At 43.9% G+C, this 17760-nt stretch overlaps 1 protein-coding gene across 1 annotated transcript in view; it reads right to left on the minus strand.

The window, feature by feature from the left end:
* Positions 1-16904, minus strand: part of tbce (tubulin folding cofactor E) — a 52826-nt gene extending 35922 nt beyond the window's left edge. Inside the window, exons 1-3 of the mRNA XM_080191883.1 lie at positions 16820-16904; positions 4133-4276; positions 2278-2362 (exon numbers count right to left, since the gene is read on the minus strand). Coding sequence (XP_080048009.1) covers positions 2278-2362; positions 4133-4238 — 191 coding nt within the window. The 5' untranslated portion in view covers positions 4239-4276; positions 16820-16904. The remainder of the gene's footprint in view (positions 1-2277; positions 2363-4132; positions 4277-16819) is intronic.
* Between the last annotated feature and the right edge of the window lie 856 nt (positions 16905-17760).

The following is a 17760-nucleotide window of genomic DNA, read 5'->3' on the forward strand; positions in this document are numbered from 1 at the left end:
ACATTCTCTCTTCCAGCTTCCTCCATCAGGAAAAAGATACAAAAGTCTGAGGTCACATACCAACCGACTCAAGAACAGCTTCTTCCCTGCTTTTGTCAGACTTTTGAATGGACCACCTTCACACCAAATTGATCTTTCTCTACACCCTAGCTACGACTGTAACACTACATTCTGCACCATCTCCTTTCCTTCTCAATGAACAGTATGTTTTGTCTGTATAGCGCAAGAAACAATAACTTTTCACTGTATACTAAAATATGTGACAATAATAAATCAAATCAAATGATAACAGGAATGGTGATATGGTGGTTATGGTATTTCCCTGAAACAAGTAGTGGAAGTCTTTGGTATTCCTTTTATATACATATAAATCAATATATGGCACCTATAAACTGCTTGCCCATCAGGAATACATAGAATCATAGAATTCTACAGTGCAGAAGGAAGCCATTCGGCCCATCGAGTCAGCACTGATGACAATCCCACCCACTATATCATAATCCCATGCATTTACACACTAGCTAGTCCCCCTGACACTAAGGAGCAATTTAGCATGGTCAATCCACTTAAACTGCACATCTTTGGACTGTGGGAGGGAACCGGAGTACCCAGAGGAAACCATGCAGACATGGGGAGAACATGCACCCAGACAGTGAACCCAAGCCGGGAATCGCACCCGGGTCCCTGGTGCTGTGAGGCAGCAGTGCTAACCACTGTGCTGCCCCAATGCCTGACTGCAATGTCTTTTTACATTTATCTATTTCTCTAAAACAATTAGTGCAAGTGTTTGGTATTCATTTTATATGCATATTTAAATCAAATATACGACGTCTAAACTACTTGCCCATCAGGAATATATCACTGACTCAGTAGTGTCAGTGAATAACGTTACTGCTCCAAACTCCTCCTCTCTCCCTCTGTGGGACGTGGCTGCTGGGGCCTCAGCTATTTACCATTTATATAGATGATCTGGAGGAGGGAACCGAGTGCAGGGTGTCGAAATTTGCTGATGACACCAAGATTGGGGGAAAGGCAAATTGTGCGGAGGGTGTGGAGAGTCTGCAGAAGGATCTAGATAGGCTGGGCGAATGGGCCAGGAAATGGCAAATGGAATTTAATGTTGGCAAGTGTGAGGTGGTCCATTTTGGTAGGAAGGACTATTACTTACGTGGCGAAAAACTGCAGCAGGCGACGGTGCAGAGGGACCTCGGGGTCCTTGTGCATGAGTCGCAAAAACCCAGCTTGCAGGTGCAGCAGGTGGTCAGGAAGGCTAATGGGATGCTGGCCTTCATAGCGAGGGGGATTGAATATAAAAGTAGGGAGGTCTTGCTGCAGCTGTATAGGGCATTGGTGAGGCCGCAGCTGGAGTACTGTGTGCAGTTTTGGGCGCCGCACCTGCGCAAGGATATTTTAGCCCTGGAGGGAGTGCAGAGGAGGTTTACTAGGCTGATACCGGAGTTGAGGGGATTGAGCTATGAGGAGAGGCTGAATAAACTGGGCTTGTACTCGTTAGAGTTTAGAAGAATGAGGGGAGATCTCATTGAGACGTATAAGATGATGAATGGGATGGATAGGATAGAGGTGGAGAGACTCTTCCCGCTCAAAAAAGACAGTAGGACTAGGGGGCACAGCCTCAAGATAAAGGGGAGGCGGTTTAGAACGGAGTTGAGGAGGAACTTCTTCACTCAAAGGGTGGTGAATCTCTGGAATTCTCTGCCCGTTGAAGTGGTGGAGGCTGCCTCGCTAAATATTTTTAAGAAGCGGGTTGATGGGTTCTTGATAAGAGAGGGGATTAAGGGTTATGGGGAGAGGGCGGGAAAGTGGAACTGAGCCACGACAGATCAGCCATGATCTTATTGAATGGCGGGGCAGGCTCGAAGGGCTAGATGGCCTACTCCTGCTCCTATTTCTTATGTTCTTATTCTGCAGATGAGAATGTACGGGAGGACCTGTTGTCCAGGTGTGTGCAAGTGCTACTTGCAGGGAGGTGTGTAAGCGCAGACGGGGCTGAGGTATCCTCTAAGGAGCCTTCTCTCCAGAGCGTTCCAGTTCCCAAACACCCAGTCGGGGTATCCAGGACAGAGCGTGAGGAGACAAGAACAGGATGTTTCGGAACCAAAGAAAAGAACAGGATTGGCAGTGGTCTGCTTTCCAGGCACCTTCCCACTCTCTCAGTGTTGAAGCACAGGGACAGAACGATTGCAGACACAAAGAGATGCATTTTAAATGGTTACGGTTCACATAACTGAAGAAAATTCTGCAGAGAGATTCACTTACCGGCACTGGAAATACTGCACGCCCTCATGTGTCCCATTGTGCTTCCCTCGTTCAGGATTGTCCCATTCCACTCCCAGCCAGATTCCTTCAAAACAAATGATGTATTTTTATTGGCTGTATTTATTTCCCCCTTTACAATGCTTATCAAATCTTGTTACTTATATATTCTAAAGCTTACTTATCACATCACTTCAAACTGTGAGCTGTTACAAAACTACTTCAACAATCACAGAGGTTTACAGCATGGAAACAAGCCCTTTGGCCCAACTTGTCCATGCCACTCTTTTTTTAACCACCAAGTTAGTAACAATTGCCCGCATTTGGCTCATATCCCTCTAAACCCATCTTACCCATGTAACTGTCTAAATGCTTCTTAAAAGACAAAATTGTACCCGCCTTTACTACTACCTTTAACAACTTGTTCCAGATACTCACCACCCTCTGTGTGAAAAAATTGTCCCTCTGGACCCTTTTGTATCTCTCCCCCTCACCTCAAACCTATGCCCTCTAGTTTTAGAGTCCCCTACCTTTGGGAAAAGATGTTGACTATCTAGCTGATCTATACCCCTCATTATTTTATAGATCTCTATAAGATCACCCCTAAGCCTCCTAGTCTATCCAGCCTTTCCTTATAACTCAAACCATCAACTTCTAGTAGCATTCCAGTAAATCTTTTTTGCACTTTTTCTAGTTCAATAATATCTTTTCTATAATAGGGTGACCAGAACTGTACACAGTATTCCAAGTGTGGCCTTACCAAGGTCTTGTACAACTTCAACAAGACAGACACTAATCTTGATAAGTACAGTTGGTATTTCCCCCTTTTTTCAAGATCTAACTCTTTTTCCACAAGATGAATTTCCTCTCCTTTAACCCCAATTTAGGTCTCCTTTCTGCTCTCCTGTGTATAAGTGCACTTCAGCAATGAGGGGCTTTATTACGAATACCTTGTTCCACATTGCCATCAGTACTTGCTGTGTCCATCTGCCCCAGTGTGCTGCCTTTAGCTCGCAAAGGCAATCCAAAACGTGCAATGAATAATTATGTACCGGCTCATTGCATATTCCAGTGATTTTGTGGTTGATATGTAAGGGCTCAATCTGGAATGCCTGCCAATCTGATCTCACCGGCTTTTTATTCTTTTAATTGCAGTCAGATGAAAACTGGACAGATTTCAGAATGAATGGGTAAATGGTTCCTCATTAACTCCAGCAGTGAAGTTCAACATTACCCTCAAGGTTTTGCCAGTTGAAATTCTACCTCAGAGCTCCTGCTCTGATTAAGACCATAAGAAACTACAAAGGGTTGTGAATGTCTCTGTTGTGCTGCTTTCCATCACAGGCACTAGGGTAGACTTAGCTACATTTGGATGCTGGCTGGATGAGCTGAAATGCCAGGCAGCTGAACCTTATGGACGGAATGACTTTTTGTAACTTTAACATTCAATATTCATCTAACTTCAGCTTCTTTATCGGAGTTTCTCTTTTTTCCCTCTCTTCCTCTCTACTCCCCCACTTTTTCTCTGCCTTATAAAATGTTCCATCTTTTCCAACTCCTATTAAATTCTCATCCATTTTTTCCTCATCTCCCAGGGGCTTGTTAAATTCCTTCTCTCTGGTTCCATTTTTGTGTTGACCCTTCTGTGGATTATTTTAGAGGCTCCTTGAATCTCGATTCTTCCTATCAGCTTAAACTCTCTCCCTTTCTAACTTCTCCTTGGTCCCAACTCTCAGTAGCTGCTCATTCTTAAGTAGGTCCAATATTCAAGTCCGTATCTCAGACCTTTCCTTTAATCTGAGGACTACTTCAATGGCCATGAGCGGACTCAGAAAGGATTGTGAGATTTGAATCATACCTGCTGCCGGTGGGACTGTTCCCACAAAGCGAACGGTCCCATATTCATCCCGATAGATGATCCTTCTACCCACGGCATCACAAGGCACGCTGTCACTCTGTGTCATCTTTGGTAAATTTCTGCCTCTGATGGCCTCATCCAAACCTGAACGGAAATGGGAAAGAGATCAGAATAATCAGATCTTTCACCGTGCAGTCAACAGACTGAGCTGTGCTGCTTCACCTCCTGTCCTCCCCTTAGTGTTATATAGGCACACAGAATCTCACAGCGCTTGGAGGCTGTTCGATCCATCGTGTTTGTGCTGGCTCATTGATAGAGCTGGAGAAACAAAATCGCCTGCCCGCCCACTATTCAATGGAAATGGGCCTGATATGTGACCCAACTGCGTGTATCCCTTTGGATAACAGAAACCCTCAAGCTCACATTTAAAATTAACAACTGAGCTGCCATCAATTGCTGTTTACGGAAGAGTTCCAAACTTTTACAGTCCTGTGTGTGCAGATTTACTACTTAATTTCACTTCTGAAAGGTCAGATTCTAATTGGTTGACAATGTCCTGGATTCTCCATCAGCAGAAACAATTTATTTCAGTCTATCCTATCTAGTCCCTCTGAATAACTTTGATCAAATCACTCCTTAAGTTCCCAAATTCCAGAGAATACAACTCTAACACGTAATTAATCCTATTCACTGCTCTCTCTCCCCATGCCCCTGAGGCTTTCCTTCCTTAATCCATTTCGCTTTGGAAAGTTCTATCAGATTTGTATTCCGGCAGTACAATCGAGATTATAACAACTCACTGAATCAAGAGGTTTCTCCTCATCATCCTGCTGACATTTTTGCCAATGGTCTGAAATGCTTTGCCTTCTGATTGCTATGACTCCTGGCTCTGGAATACACTTGCTCCTTATTGACCCCCCCTCAAACCTTGCAGCACTCTATTTAAATCTCTTTAGCCTGCTTATAGAATCATTACAAAACAGAAGCAGGCCATATGGTCCAACAAGTGCGTGCATTCTAAGTGAACCGCACCCCTGTACACCCTTTTCAAGGCCTGGACAAGTGTGCTACTCAGAAGCAGATATGGTAATCCAACAAGGGTGTAATCATATTGAGCTATTGGGAACAGAGGAATTACTCTACCAAAAAAGATTAACGATTTTGCCTTCAATCATCTTGGTAGTCATACCGTGCCACAATATTCTGCAGTCTCTCCTTTCCTTCTTTATGAACGGTATGCTTTGTCTGCATAGCATGCAAGAAACAATACTTTTCACTGTATACTAATACATGTGACAATAATAAATCAAATCGATAATACTATGACAATCTATCTCAATCAATCAGTGTATGAACACTCAGTGGTGAGGAAAGCTGAGGAACCAGAAGTCACCTGTTCCTCCTAAAGATGGATCACACGTGCCCCTGTCTACTTCAATGGGAATGAAGTGGAAATGGTCAAGAATTTCAGGTTTCTAGGCGTCCACTTCACCAACAACCTGTCCTGGTCCCTCTACACCTTCGCTATAGTTAAGAAAGCCTATCAACACTTCTACTTTCTCAGAAAGCTAAGAAAACTCAGCATGTCTGCTATGACTCTCACCTATTTTCACAGATGCACCAGAGAAAGCATCCTTTCCAGATGTATCACAGCTTGGTATGGCTCCTGCTCTGACCAAGACCATAAGAAACTACAAAGGGTTGTGAATGTATCCCAATCCATCACACAAACCAGCCTCCCGTCTATTGATTCTGTCCACACTTCCCGCTGCCTCGGAAAAGCAGCCAGCATATTCAAGGACTCCAAGTATCCAAGACATTCTCTCTTCCACCTTCTTCCGTCGGGAAAAAGATACAAAAGTCTGAGATCTCATACCAACCGGCTCAAGGACAGCTTCTTCCCTGCTACTGTCAGACTTTTGAATGGACCTACCTTATATTAAGTTGTTCTTTCTCTAACCCTAGCTACGGCTGCAACACTACATTCTGCACTCTCTCTTTTCTTTCTCCCCTATGTACTTTGTGAACCATATGCTTTGTCTGTATAGTGCGCAAGAAAAAATACTTTTCACTGTATCCCGATATATATGACAATAATAAATCAAATCAGATCACACATCATGCTTCAAATTACTCATTCTGGTGATCCCAAAATGCTATTATCTGAAAGAAACCTATTGATTTTTGCATTTGAATGAATCAGTAGCAACTTCTTCCACCTTTTCCCTCGGTGGTCTGTTCCCCGTTTGCTCATTGAGTTTACTCCCTCAACTCAGGCATGGTGCTCTGGACAAGGTGGGACTGTATGTTATAGTCGACATTATCCAGTCACGTAGGAATTCTGAAAACAGCAAGCATGGTCCTCTCGTTTCCAGGGAGAATAAGTCCAAATAACATCATGACTCTTTGTTATCCAATCCCCTCGATCATTCTGTGTATACATTCATTTGGGTTTCCTGTTTTAAGATGACTTGCACTTATCAAGCACCTTTAACACAATAAAACATCCCAAGATGCTTCACAGAAGCATCTGACACCAAGCCTCATAAAGAGGATCGGTTTGGACAAATCTCCCTCCTTGGTTAAGGAGGGAGATTTTAAGGACAAGAGAAAGAGGCAGAAAGGCAAAGAAGTTCAACCAAAGAATTCCAGAGTTTAGGGCTGAATCGGCTTAAGACACAGATGGCGGGGGTGAAGGAAATTGGAGGTCTGGGAGAGGCCAGAATTGGAAGAGTGCCAAGATCTCTGTATACAGTGAAAAGTATTGTTTCTTGCGCGCTATATGGACAAAGCACACCATTCATAGAGAAGGAAAGGAGACACTGCAGAATATAGTGGTACAGCGTGACTACCAAGATGATCGAAGGCAAAATCAGTTGACCATCTTTTTTGGTAGAGCAATTCCTCTGTTCCTGGTAGCTCAGTATGATAATACCCTTGCTGAATTACCATCTGGGTTTGAATCCCACCATGGCTGATGGTGGAATTTGAATTCAATTTTTTTAAACTGTAATTAAGAATCTACCAATGACCATGAAACCATTGTCGATTATTGGAAAAACCCATTTGGTTCACAAATGTTCTTTAGAGAAGCCCTTACCTGGGCTGACCTACACGTGGCTCCAGAACCACAGCAATGTAGTTGTCTCTAAACTGTCCTCAAGCAACTAGGGATGGGCAATAAATGTTGGCCAGCCAGCCACACCCATGTCCCATGAATAAATTTTTTTTTACAGAAATAGGGTTTGAAATGACAAGGTTAAATTTTATTCTTATGTTCTTATTCTAATAGTCAGTTACAAATTATTAACACTGAAATGAGGATTGGTCTGTCCTGTAATGTGACAATAAACACTCCCAGGAAGAGAGCTTGGCACCAACACTGATTCCAGTTTCAACCTTAAACAAGAAATGATAAGGAGAAAAGCAACAAATTGTAAATACGTTGGACAGTTTAAAAATGTAAATATGATGATTATCAAACATAAACTCAACTTGAAAATCTTTCGACACTTTGAGCCCATCCGTTAAACATACAGAAAGTTCCTGTAGTATTGTTCACCCTAAGACAGAGGTTGCACTGTTGTGAGGGATACTGGAGTGTAGAGGTAGAATTGCCACATCTTGACTGAGACAGTTTGAAAGGAAGACTGGAAAAAGTTTTCTCAGAAGCAGCAAAGGGATTTTTTTGATTAGCTTCCAGTTTACATAGCCCTGGCATGCACCCAAGTCCCTGACAGAGATCACGGTTACGTATATCTCGAATGCTGAAAATCCCATTATAACTTTAATCACCTTCTTGTGAAAGTCTAGTCGTTGGTAATTAGAATCAGTGTCTCACCAGTGGAAGCAATTAGGATCATTACCTTTTCTAATTGTCAAGGAAACAGGCACGATAGCAAGATAGGTTCAAAATTCATGGTCTTTCCTAACCGATTAATTCTATTACCACTGACCTTTCCCCATTGCCCCGCAAACCTTTTCTGTTCAAGGAAAATCCAATGGAACGTTATTCTGAAATCTGCTTCCATCACCCTTTCAGGCAGCACCTTCCAGGCCACAACTTGGTCTGTTGAAAACCATCAATGTGAGCAAAAATGCTCAGTTTAATCATTTCTCCTCATACATAAAGGCACATACATTCACAAAACCTTTGCTGCTTCAAGGGAAAACGCAATTAACTTTACCTGAGTGAAGAACAAAGAAAAGTACAGCACAGGAACAGGCCCTTTGGCCCTCCAAGCCTGCACCAATCATGATGCCTGCCTAAACTAAAACTGTATGCACTAATGGAGTCCACAGCCTTCCATTCCCATCCTATTCACGTATTTGTCTAGTTGCCCCTTAAATGCTGCTATCATACCTGCTCCACCACCTCCCCAGGCAGACATTCACCACCCTGTGTAGAAAAGTTTTATGTACATCTCCTCTGAACTTTTCCCCATGCACCTTAAACCTACGTCCCCCAGTACTTGACTTTTCTATCCTAGGAAAGAGCAACTGACTAGCCACTCTGTCTATGCCACTCATAATCTTATAGATCTCTATCAGGTCACCCCTCAACCTTCAGCATCCCATTGACTAAGTTTATCCAACTTCTCCTCATAGCTAATACCCTCCAGACCCAGGCAACACCCTGGTAAACCTCTTCTGTACCCTCTCCAAAGCTTTTGAAATATGTCCTCTTTTAGTTCCACATTGTGCAATAAGTGAATAGGAACTCCTAGAAGCTAAAGAAAGTTGCCCACTGATATATCTGGCAGACATGCATTGATGCTTTATGGAAAATTAAGTACACTCCACATACACAGACACCCCACAGCGCTTCCCCATTCCAAATCCAGCCCACACATCTGGATAAGGTCAAGCCTAAGCCTAGAACTTTCAGAGCATCTGAGACTTTTAATAATAAAAACAGAAGGTTAAGGACAAATTTAGTAGTGATGTTCAAGTATAAGAAGGTTTTGATAGTGGAAATAAGGATAAACTGTCTCCTGTGGCAGGAGTGTCGTGGACCAGGGGACACTGATATAATTGGTGAAAGAACCAGCAGGGAGGTGAGGAGGAATTATTGCATCTAGCAAGTTGTGGCCTGGAAGGTGCTGCCTGAAAGAGTGGTGGAAGCAGAGTTCAGAATAACGTTCCATTGGATTTTCCTTGAACAGACGAGGTTTGCAGGGCTATGGGAAAGGTCAGTGGTATTAGAATTTAGCTCTGCCAAAGACATGGCAGACTGAAAAGCCTCCTGCGGGCTTTCAGCCTCCTGTGCTACATGATTCTGATAAATCAAATTCAATGGAACTTGCTTCTGAAATACGCATCTTTTTAAACAATTACTTGGATGCTTATTTTAGACATTAGAAATTTCTAAGAAGAAAAATTGTAATAATTGTTCAGCAGCATGTTGAGTGACTTGGGGAGAAAAATTAATGCTTATAATTCATTTGCATTACGAATATGAATAGAGAAGTTTATAATGAAGAAAAGTAGAAACAGAGTAACAGCTGGAAGTAAGGTTTAATTGACAGGAAGAATATCCATGACTTTTTTCTAAGGTTAAAATTAGAAAATTTCCCATGTCATTACTTAAGATATGATGGAGGATACATCAGAAAGTGCCTAAACAATGCATCAACGAGAACACCAACTCAAGTTCTCTTATACAAAGTACTCTGATATTTTGTGGATTTGAGCATGTGATTCTGCAAGCACTGAAAGCTTCAATTATTATTCCTCATCCCTTTCACATACACTTTACACATTTAGATTTATATTTTTACTTCTTTTCAAGCCTAGGATATACAATATGATAGGGAACATGGTCTAGTTTGGAGATGGGATAGATAGCTCTTAGCAGTAGTTCAGTCTGGTTCTGGTTTTTTTGAGTGGTATGCCCTTATTTTGAGGGGGAAGCATGGCATTTCAGGTACGGTCTGAGGCTTCAAAATGTGGCACTGAGCTTACTCAATGATTCCTTGGTCTGAGGTCACCACACATCCTGACGGACGTCAACACTTTGGAGAGAAAGGAATGCAGAATTAGCCAGTCACGGGTGCTTGCACCAGCATCTATTCTCTAAGGCGACCTTCAAGACACACACCGCAGAATTGCTGAGCAAAGCTCCACACATGTAAGGACAGCCTCAACTGGGATCTTGGGTTCGTGTCACACTACCTGAAACCCCCACCATTTAGCCTGGGCTTCAAAATCCTACTAACTGTCCTGGCTTGAGACAATTCACACCTCTTTAACCTGTAATTAATCCTCTCTCCACTCGCATCATCTGTCCCTGTAAAGACTTGATTACCTGTAAAGACTTGCATTCCAACCATTATCTTGCAATTGTGTCTGTGTCTATATATGCCTTGAAACCTATCTCTCCACTCACCTGACGAAGGAGCAGCACTCCGAAAGCTCATGATATCAAATAAACCTGTTGGACTTTAACCTGGTGTTGTGAGATTTCTTTCTATAAATACGTATCTTCTAGCAAGCATAAGTGAGCTATATTGCAAGTCTCTCTGATAACCTTAAATTGATTGTTTGTGTGATTCTTAGCACACTAGAGATAGTCAGCAATTGCTTATTAACATTGAACATTATTTGCTGAGTTTGAGCTACTCCAGCTAGCCTGCCACAACCAGCATACAAGGAACACACTGACTACTTGAAAGCATGCCATGCTAATCTCGCATGTGCATAGTGCCAGATACCAAATAACTTGTCCAACTTTCACATTCAGCATGAATAACTGGTAGTATTGCAAGGCCAATAAGACAGAAACATCAACAAGGGACTGAAATAGCTATCCTCACAAGCACATTTCTATTGACAAAATACACATCTGTAATGATGGGTTCAAATTTATAAGCACAGCTGAGTGTGACTGCACATAGAATAACATGGAATATCATAGAATCAACAGTGCAGAAGGAGGCCATTCAACCCATTGAGCCTTCACTGGCCACCAAGGCCCTATTCCTGTAACTCCTCATATTTACCTTGCTAATCCCCTTGACACTAAAGGTTAATTTAGCATGGCCAATCAACCTAACCTACACATCTTTGGACTGTGGAAGAAAACTGGAGCACCCGAAGGAAAGCCATTGCAGACATGAGGAGAACGTGCAGACTCCATATAGACAGTAACCCAATCCGCGAACTGAACCCGGGTCCCTTTGCCAAAGTTACCAAAGGCAAGTTGCAAAAACATTTGTAAGACTTTTGTCAGACTAATAAGCTGCCTTGTAGAGTACCTGATAACAGTTGCCCTCACTGCATCCACGTATGCATGGACTGCCCAACACACACAACAATGATATCCTATTATGCCCTATATTTTCAATGATTGCTTCTATACAACACAAATTGGCCAAACGGTTGCAAGTTGCTACAACCAGTTCTGAGTGCATTACCACATTCACGATGAAGGATTCCTTCATCTTCACAAAGATGCTACAGGACTTGCATTTTAATAGCAAAGCCACGTCGAGATGCTCCTTCGACACTGCTGGCCTTTTCCCTAATGTGCCGCTCAAGGAAGCCACAGACATTTGTGCCTTGTCTCTATATCATGGTGACCTAGACATGCCAATGTCTGAATCTGGATTCATTGAATTTATGAACTCAGCAAGCTGTTCAGTTGATTCAACTCCAATGACACTATTGCCTTTGCCATGGAATGATTCTTGGTCTAGCTCTCACTAACATTTGTGCCAGGCTCCACAAACTCCCACATTTTCAAAGGTAAACCACCACCGCCCCACACCTCCACACCTCTTACATACAACGTACCTCAGAAATTTCACAACAGATGAAGCTAGCTGTTTCACGCTGCTACTATGCAGCAGTAAGACGAGTGGTATTCTAACACTAAGAGGATGCTGCCAGCAAGCCAGAAAGACCTTTGACCTATCACACAATTGAATAATGTGGTATATGAATGTCAATGTCATGTTAGGTATGTAGTCCATTTGTACCAATGACTGGTAGATCATATCAAACAGCATATACCTTCCGATGTTTGCAACAGGCAGAGTACAGCCCATTCCCAACCAGCCCACGCATGCAAAATTCGCAACATAGGGCGGGATTTTCCAGCCGCACTCACCCCAAGTCTGGAAATTTTTGCCAGAGGTCAACAGACTTTTGCATGGTCCACCCCTCTACCCGCTACGATTCCCATGGTGGGTGAGATGGGAAAATTCCAGCCATAATGTGTAAAGTTAGATGTGATCTGTGACTGAGCAACACTTGCTGGACAGATCTGAATGTGCCAAGAATGACATTAAGAACCAATTTAAGATACCAGTCAGGTTCATAATGTGGCTCACTTATGCTTACTCAAAACTCCATGTACTAATATGCAAGGGATACACCCTCTTCAATCTGAAAGAACATGACCAAGCACTGAGCACTTTGTTTGAATTAAACAAAAGCACGGGGACAACAGTTCCTGATGTATTTGCTGAATGTAGCACAAGAACCGATACTGGGGGTGGACAGGGGAAAACACTGAGAGCACATTAATGGGAGAACACAGTGAGTCTGAGAGAATCCTGGCTAACTCAGCAAAGTCAAAGTGGGCAGGAAATGGGTACTCTGTGGGCTGGGAGCAGTACTAGGCTGGTCAGTGGGTTCGAGACACTAAACTCCAAATCCCTGGCAGAGGTTTATATACTGGAAAGGGGAAAACCTAATAAATGCATTTCGGAAAGAGGGTAACTTGGAGTCAGTTAACAATATTTTTACAAATGTTTTGTGCTCTTACAAGTTCTTTTTAGCCATCTTATCCATGGCCAGACAGCTGAGGGGAGAAATCACATGCAAAACGTCTTCCAAATTTGATAAAATTTGTGCTGTATGATTTGATTGATTCCGTTGTTTGTAATTTGTAAATTACATTCAGTCTGACAATTACTGCCAGAAGCTTTGATTTCTTTTAGGTGCAGATCTAATGCATTCCCATATTTTGGGATTGCCTTTCCTAGCTACTGAATTGTGACTGGTCAGTTATAAATTAGTCTATGACATACAACTAATCAGTTTCAACAACCTCTCCAGGTAATAAATGTACACACTTTCACTGAAGTGCATTATTACACATTCTATTACAGGTGGAATGCTGGAAGCCAAGTACATGGATAGGGAATTAAAAGAGGGATTTCATAAGTAACAATGATCGTGGGCCTGACTGGCCATTAATCAGCCCAGCCAGCGGGTAGTCGAGGGGGATCGTCCAACCTGACTGTCTAACGGGCAGCACAATGGTTAGCACTGCTGCTTCACAGCTCCAGGGACCCAGGTTCAATTCACGGCTTGGGTCACTGTCTGTGTGGAGCTTGCCAGTTCTTCCCATGTCTGCCTGGGTTTCCTCCCAGTTCAAAGATGCGTAGGTTAGGTGCATTGGCCATGCTGAATTGCCCCTTAGTGTCAGGGGAACTAGCTAGGGTAAATGCATTGGATTATGGGGATAGGACCTGGGTGGGATTGTAATTGGTGCAGGTTTGATGGGCCAAATGGCCTCTTTCTGCACTCTAGGATTCTATGATTCTATCTTTCCTCTGTGGCTGCATTTGCTGCTAAATATCCCTGGAAGAGAATAAGAGTCTGCTCTCGCAACTGTGGCCTTTCATGCCCACTGGACACTGTATGTTTTAAAGCTTATTTATTTATTAGTGTCACAAATAGGCTTACACTGCAGTGAAGTTACTGTGAAAATGCCCTAGTCGCCACACTCCGGCGCCTGTTTGAGTACACTGAGGGAGAATTTAGCACGGCCAATGCATTTAACTAGCATGAGTTTCAGACTGTGGATGAAACTGAAGCTTGGGGTGGGGGTGGGGGTGGGGGTGGGGGTGGGGGTGGGGGGACCAACGCAGACACAGGGAGAATGTACAAATTCCGTACGGACTGTGACCCAAGCCTGATGCCGTGAGACAGCAGTGCTAACCACCGTGCCCACCACCCCCCCTCCTTATCGACCATTTCCCCACCGCCCATTTCCGCCCCCCCCCGCCTTATCGCCCATTTCCGCCCCCCCCCAATCGCTCCCCTCCCCCCCTCCCGCCCAATCACCCCTCCATCACATTTCGTTTTGATGTTTTAAGTTTCTTTTGGCATTCCATTTACTTTGATGCTTTAATAGCCTGTCTTTTAAATTCTCTCTCAATTTACTGATTTAGTTTATTTTGTCACCAAAAGAAGCACATGGAAGAACTGCCATGCCCTTCTTCAAAGACATATGTTACAAGTCTACCAGAGAAGGTGGATAGGACCTCAGTGCACCATCTCTAAAGGCACTCCCTCAGTACTGCACTGAAGTATTGGTTTATGTGCTTGAGTTTACAGAGTGGAGCCTGAACTCTCAACCTTCTGATTTAGAGGCAAATGAAAATGGGATTAAAACAGATACAAAGGAGAACACTAGATGTACCTGCTGAAGATACATGGAGGAATTGAAAAGTGCCAACTGAACAGAAGAAAATGGTGAAATACTGGTTTAAAGGCTTTGAAGAAATATAAAGAGAAAGGAACATAAGAACATAAGAAATAGGAGCAGGAGTAGGCCATCTAGCCCTTCGAGCCTGCCCCGCCATTCAATAAGATCATGGCTGATCTGTCGCTGCTTAGTTCCACTTTCCCGCCCTCTCCCCATAACCCTTAATCCCCTCTCTTATCAAAAACCCATCAACCCGCGTCTTAAAAATATTTAGCGAGGCAGCCTCCACCACTTCAACGAGCAGAGAATTCCAGAGATTCACCACCCTTTGAGTGAAGAAGTTCCTCCTCAACTCCATTCTAAACCGCCCCCCTTTTATCTTGAGGATGATGCAGAATTTCTAAACATTAAAGTAGTTTGATGTGGAAGAGGACAATAGCCTTCCAGGCTTTATCAAGAAAGATAGAAAAACATGCAAAGGATTAAACAGACTGAGATAAGCAAACAGAAACTGACATTATGGCAGGAGCAAAGGAAAGAATCAACATTAAATGAAGTAGATGGTTTTGTGTACAGTATTCTGAACTTTGTGGATGTTGATCTTTCTTTACACCCTAGCTATGACTAACACTACATTCTGCACAGATGTGTTATACACTGCCAAGCTTTAAAATGACAATCAAGGTCTGAATCCCTGGGGCCTACAATTAAAGTATGGATTGTTTCAAGGCCAGAGGGGAGTCTGGAAGGGGGAACCCATGGAATGGGGCATGATGACTCTACAACCGTGAGAAACATATGAACAGGAGGAGGCCATTCAGCCCCTGAAGTCTGTGCCAGCATGAGTCTGCTCATGGTTGATCTACATCTCAACTCCACCTACTTTGCTCAGTTCCAACCTTTAATATTCTGACCAATCAATCTCAATTTTGAACATTTTAATTTACCCCCTGCAAATGTATGTGTGGGGAGGGGGAGAGAAAGTTCCAGATTTCCCCTCCTCTCAAATGTTAAGAAATACTCCCTGACATCACCCTGTTACGCTGACATCCTATTCACCTTCTCTAACTTAGTTCTATTGGCAGCACAGTGGTTAGCACTGCTGCTTCACAGCATCACAGACTTGGGTTTGATTCCCAGCTTGGATCAATGTGTGTGTGGAGTCTGCACATTCTCTCCATATCTGCGTGGGTTTCCTCTGGGTGCTCCAGTTTCCTTCCACAGTCCAAAAGACATGCCGGTTAGAAGCACTAGCCATGCTAATTGACCTTTAGTGTCCAAAGATGTGTATGCTAGGGGGATCTGTAGGGTAAATAACATAGAGTTGCAAGAATAGGGCCTGGGTGGGATTGTTATCAGCAAAGCTTGATGGGCTGAATGGCCTTCTTCTGCACCATAGGGATTGATTCTATGAATACTAAGGTGAGTATTTTGTCCCCTAGCTCTGGATTCTTTCAGTAAGAAGTCTCACAACACCAGGTTAAAGTCCAACAGGTTTATTTGTAGCAAACGCCACCAGCGTTCGGAACTGGCTGTTCCTTCGTCAGATGGGTGGCACTTCCGATCACAAACAGGGCATATAAAAACGCAAACTCAATTTACAAAATAGTGATTGGAATGCGAGTCTTTACAGCTAATCGAGTCTTAACAGTACAGACAATCCGAGTGGGGATATAACAGATGTAACCCCCCCACAACTTGCCTGGACTTGCAAAATCTCACTAACTTTCCTGTCTAGAAACAATACACATCTCTTAACGCTCTCTCCACTCACACTTTGAGACTTGATTACCTGTAAAGACTCGCATTCCAATCATTATTTTGTAAATTGAGTTTGTGTCTTTATATGAACGGAACTCCCACCCACCTGAGGAAGGGGCAGCGCTCCGAAAGCTAGTGGTTTCTGCTACCGAATAAACCTGTTGGACTTTAAACCTGGTGTTGTGAGACTTCTTACTGTGTTTACCCCAGTCCAACACCATCATCTCCACATCTGGGTTCTATCAGCAGAGATCAGTGTTTCTCTCTGTCCCCTGGCTGGGATATTATTGATGTCCAGCCATTTCCCTGAAGCCATGGGCTCCTCCCAGGCCCCGGGGGCCAAGGGGACAGGCCTCAGGCTCCTCTCCAGCCTCCGGGAAACCCTCCCGGACCTGGCTAGCAGGGCAATAACCTCCTCCCCTTCCTTTCCTGTTCCTTCCCCCCCCCCCCGAGCCGCTGGCAGGAACCTGGTCGCCGGCCCTTGCCTGTTGCTGTCTTTCTCGTCGCCGGTCCCGCTCAGCTGGCCTCCAGACTCCGTCACCAGGGCGACCCACCGCCGCCGGAACTGCCGTCAGAGCCGCGGTTTCCGGTACGGAGACACTGCGTGCGGCACCAGACCGGAGACGTCACCTCCGGGGGGCTCAGCCCGTGTCCCTGCGCCCCCTACCGGCCGGAGGACCGCCAGGCAATCCAGAACAACCAGAGCCACAATAACCAGGCCCAGAACAACTAGATCCTAAACAACAACAGCCAGAACAACCAGGCCCACCGTAACCCAGAATAAGCAGGCCCAGAATGGGCCAGAACAACCAGGTCCAGCACCATCAATAACCCAGAACAACCAGGCCCAGAATAATCAGACCCAGAACAACCAAGCCCAGCACAACCCAGTACATCCAGGTGCAGCACAACCAAAAGTAACCAGGCCCACCATAACCCAGAATAACCAGGCCCAGCACAACCCAGAATTACCAAACCGAGAATAACCAGGCCCAGCACAACCCAGAATTACCAAACCGAGAATAACCAGGCCCAGCACAACCCAGAATTACCAAACCGAGAATAACCAGGCCCAGCTGTGAGCAATAGGTAAAGATGTTGTTAACACATATATTTGTAGAGCATAGAGAAATAGCTTGAAGTTAAATAGATTGGATATAGTTAGGCATATTGATAACCCACTTTATGGAAACAACTGTGAGTTTAGTGACAAACATAGGACATAGGGTTCGATGCTGCTAACACAGCAATAATTAGGGATAATAAAAAGACTGCCTGTAATGTAGAGATAACATCAGAGATGTGATGTGCAGTGAAGCATACACCACATCCTGCAGGAATGTAAGAGGCCCACGTTATAAAAAGCAGATGGTCTGCAAGATGTGTTGTTTATACAACTAAGCATAAAAGGGGGAAGGGGTCACTG

The sequence above is a fragment of the Carcharhinus amblyrhynchos genome, chromosome 7 (assembly GCF_965287045.1).
Source record: "Carcharhinus amblyrhynchos chromosome 7, sCarAmb.v2.hapA, whole genome shotgun sequence".
Taxonomy (NCBI): domain Eukaryota; kingdom Metazoa; phylum Chordata; class Chondrichthyes; order Carcharhiniformes; family Carcharhinidae; genus Carcharhinus; species Carcharhinus amblyrhynchos.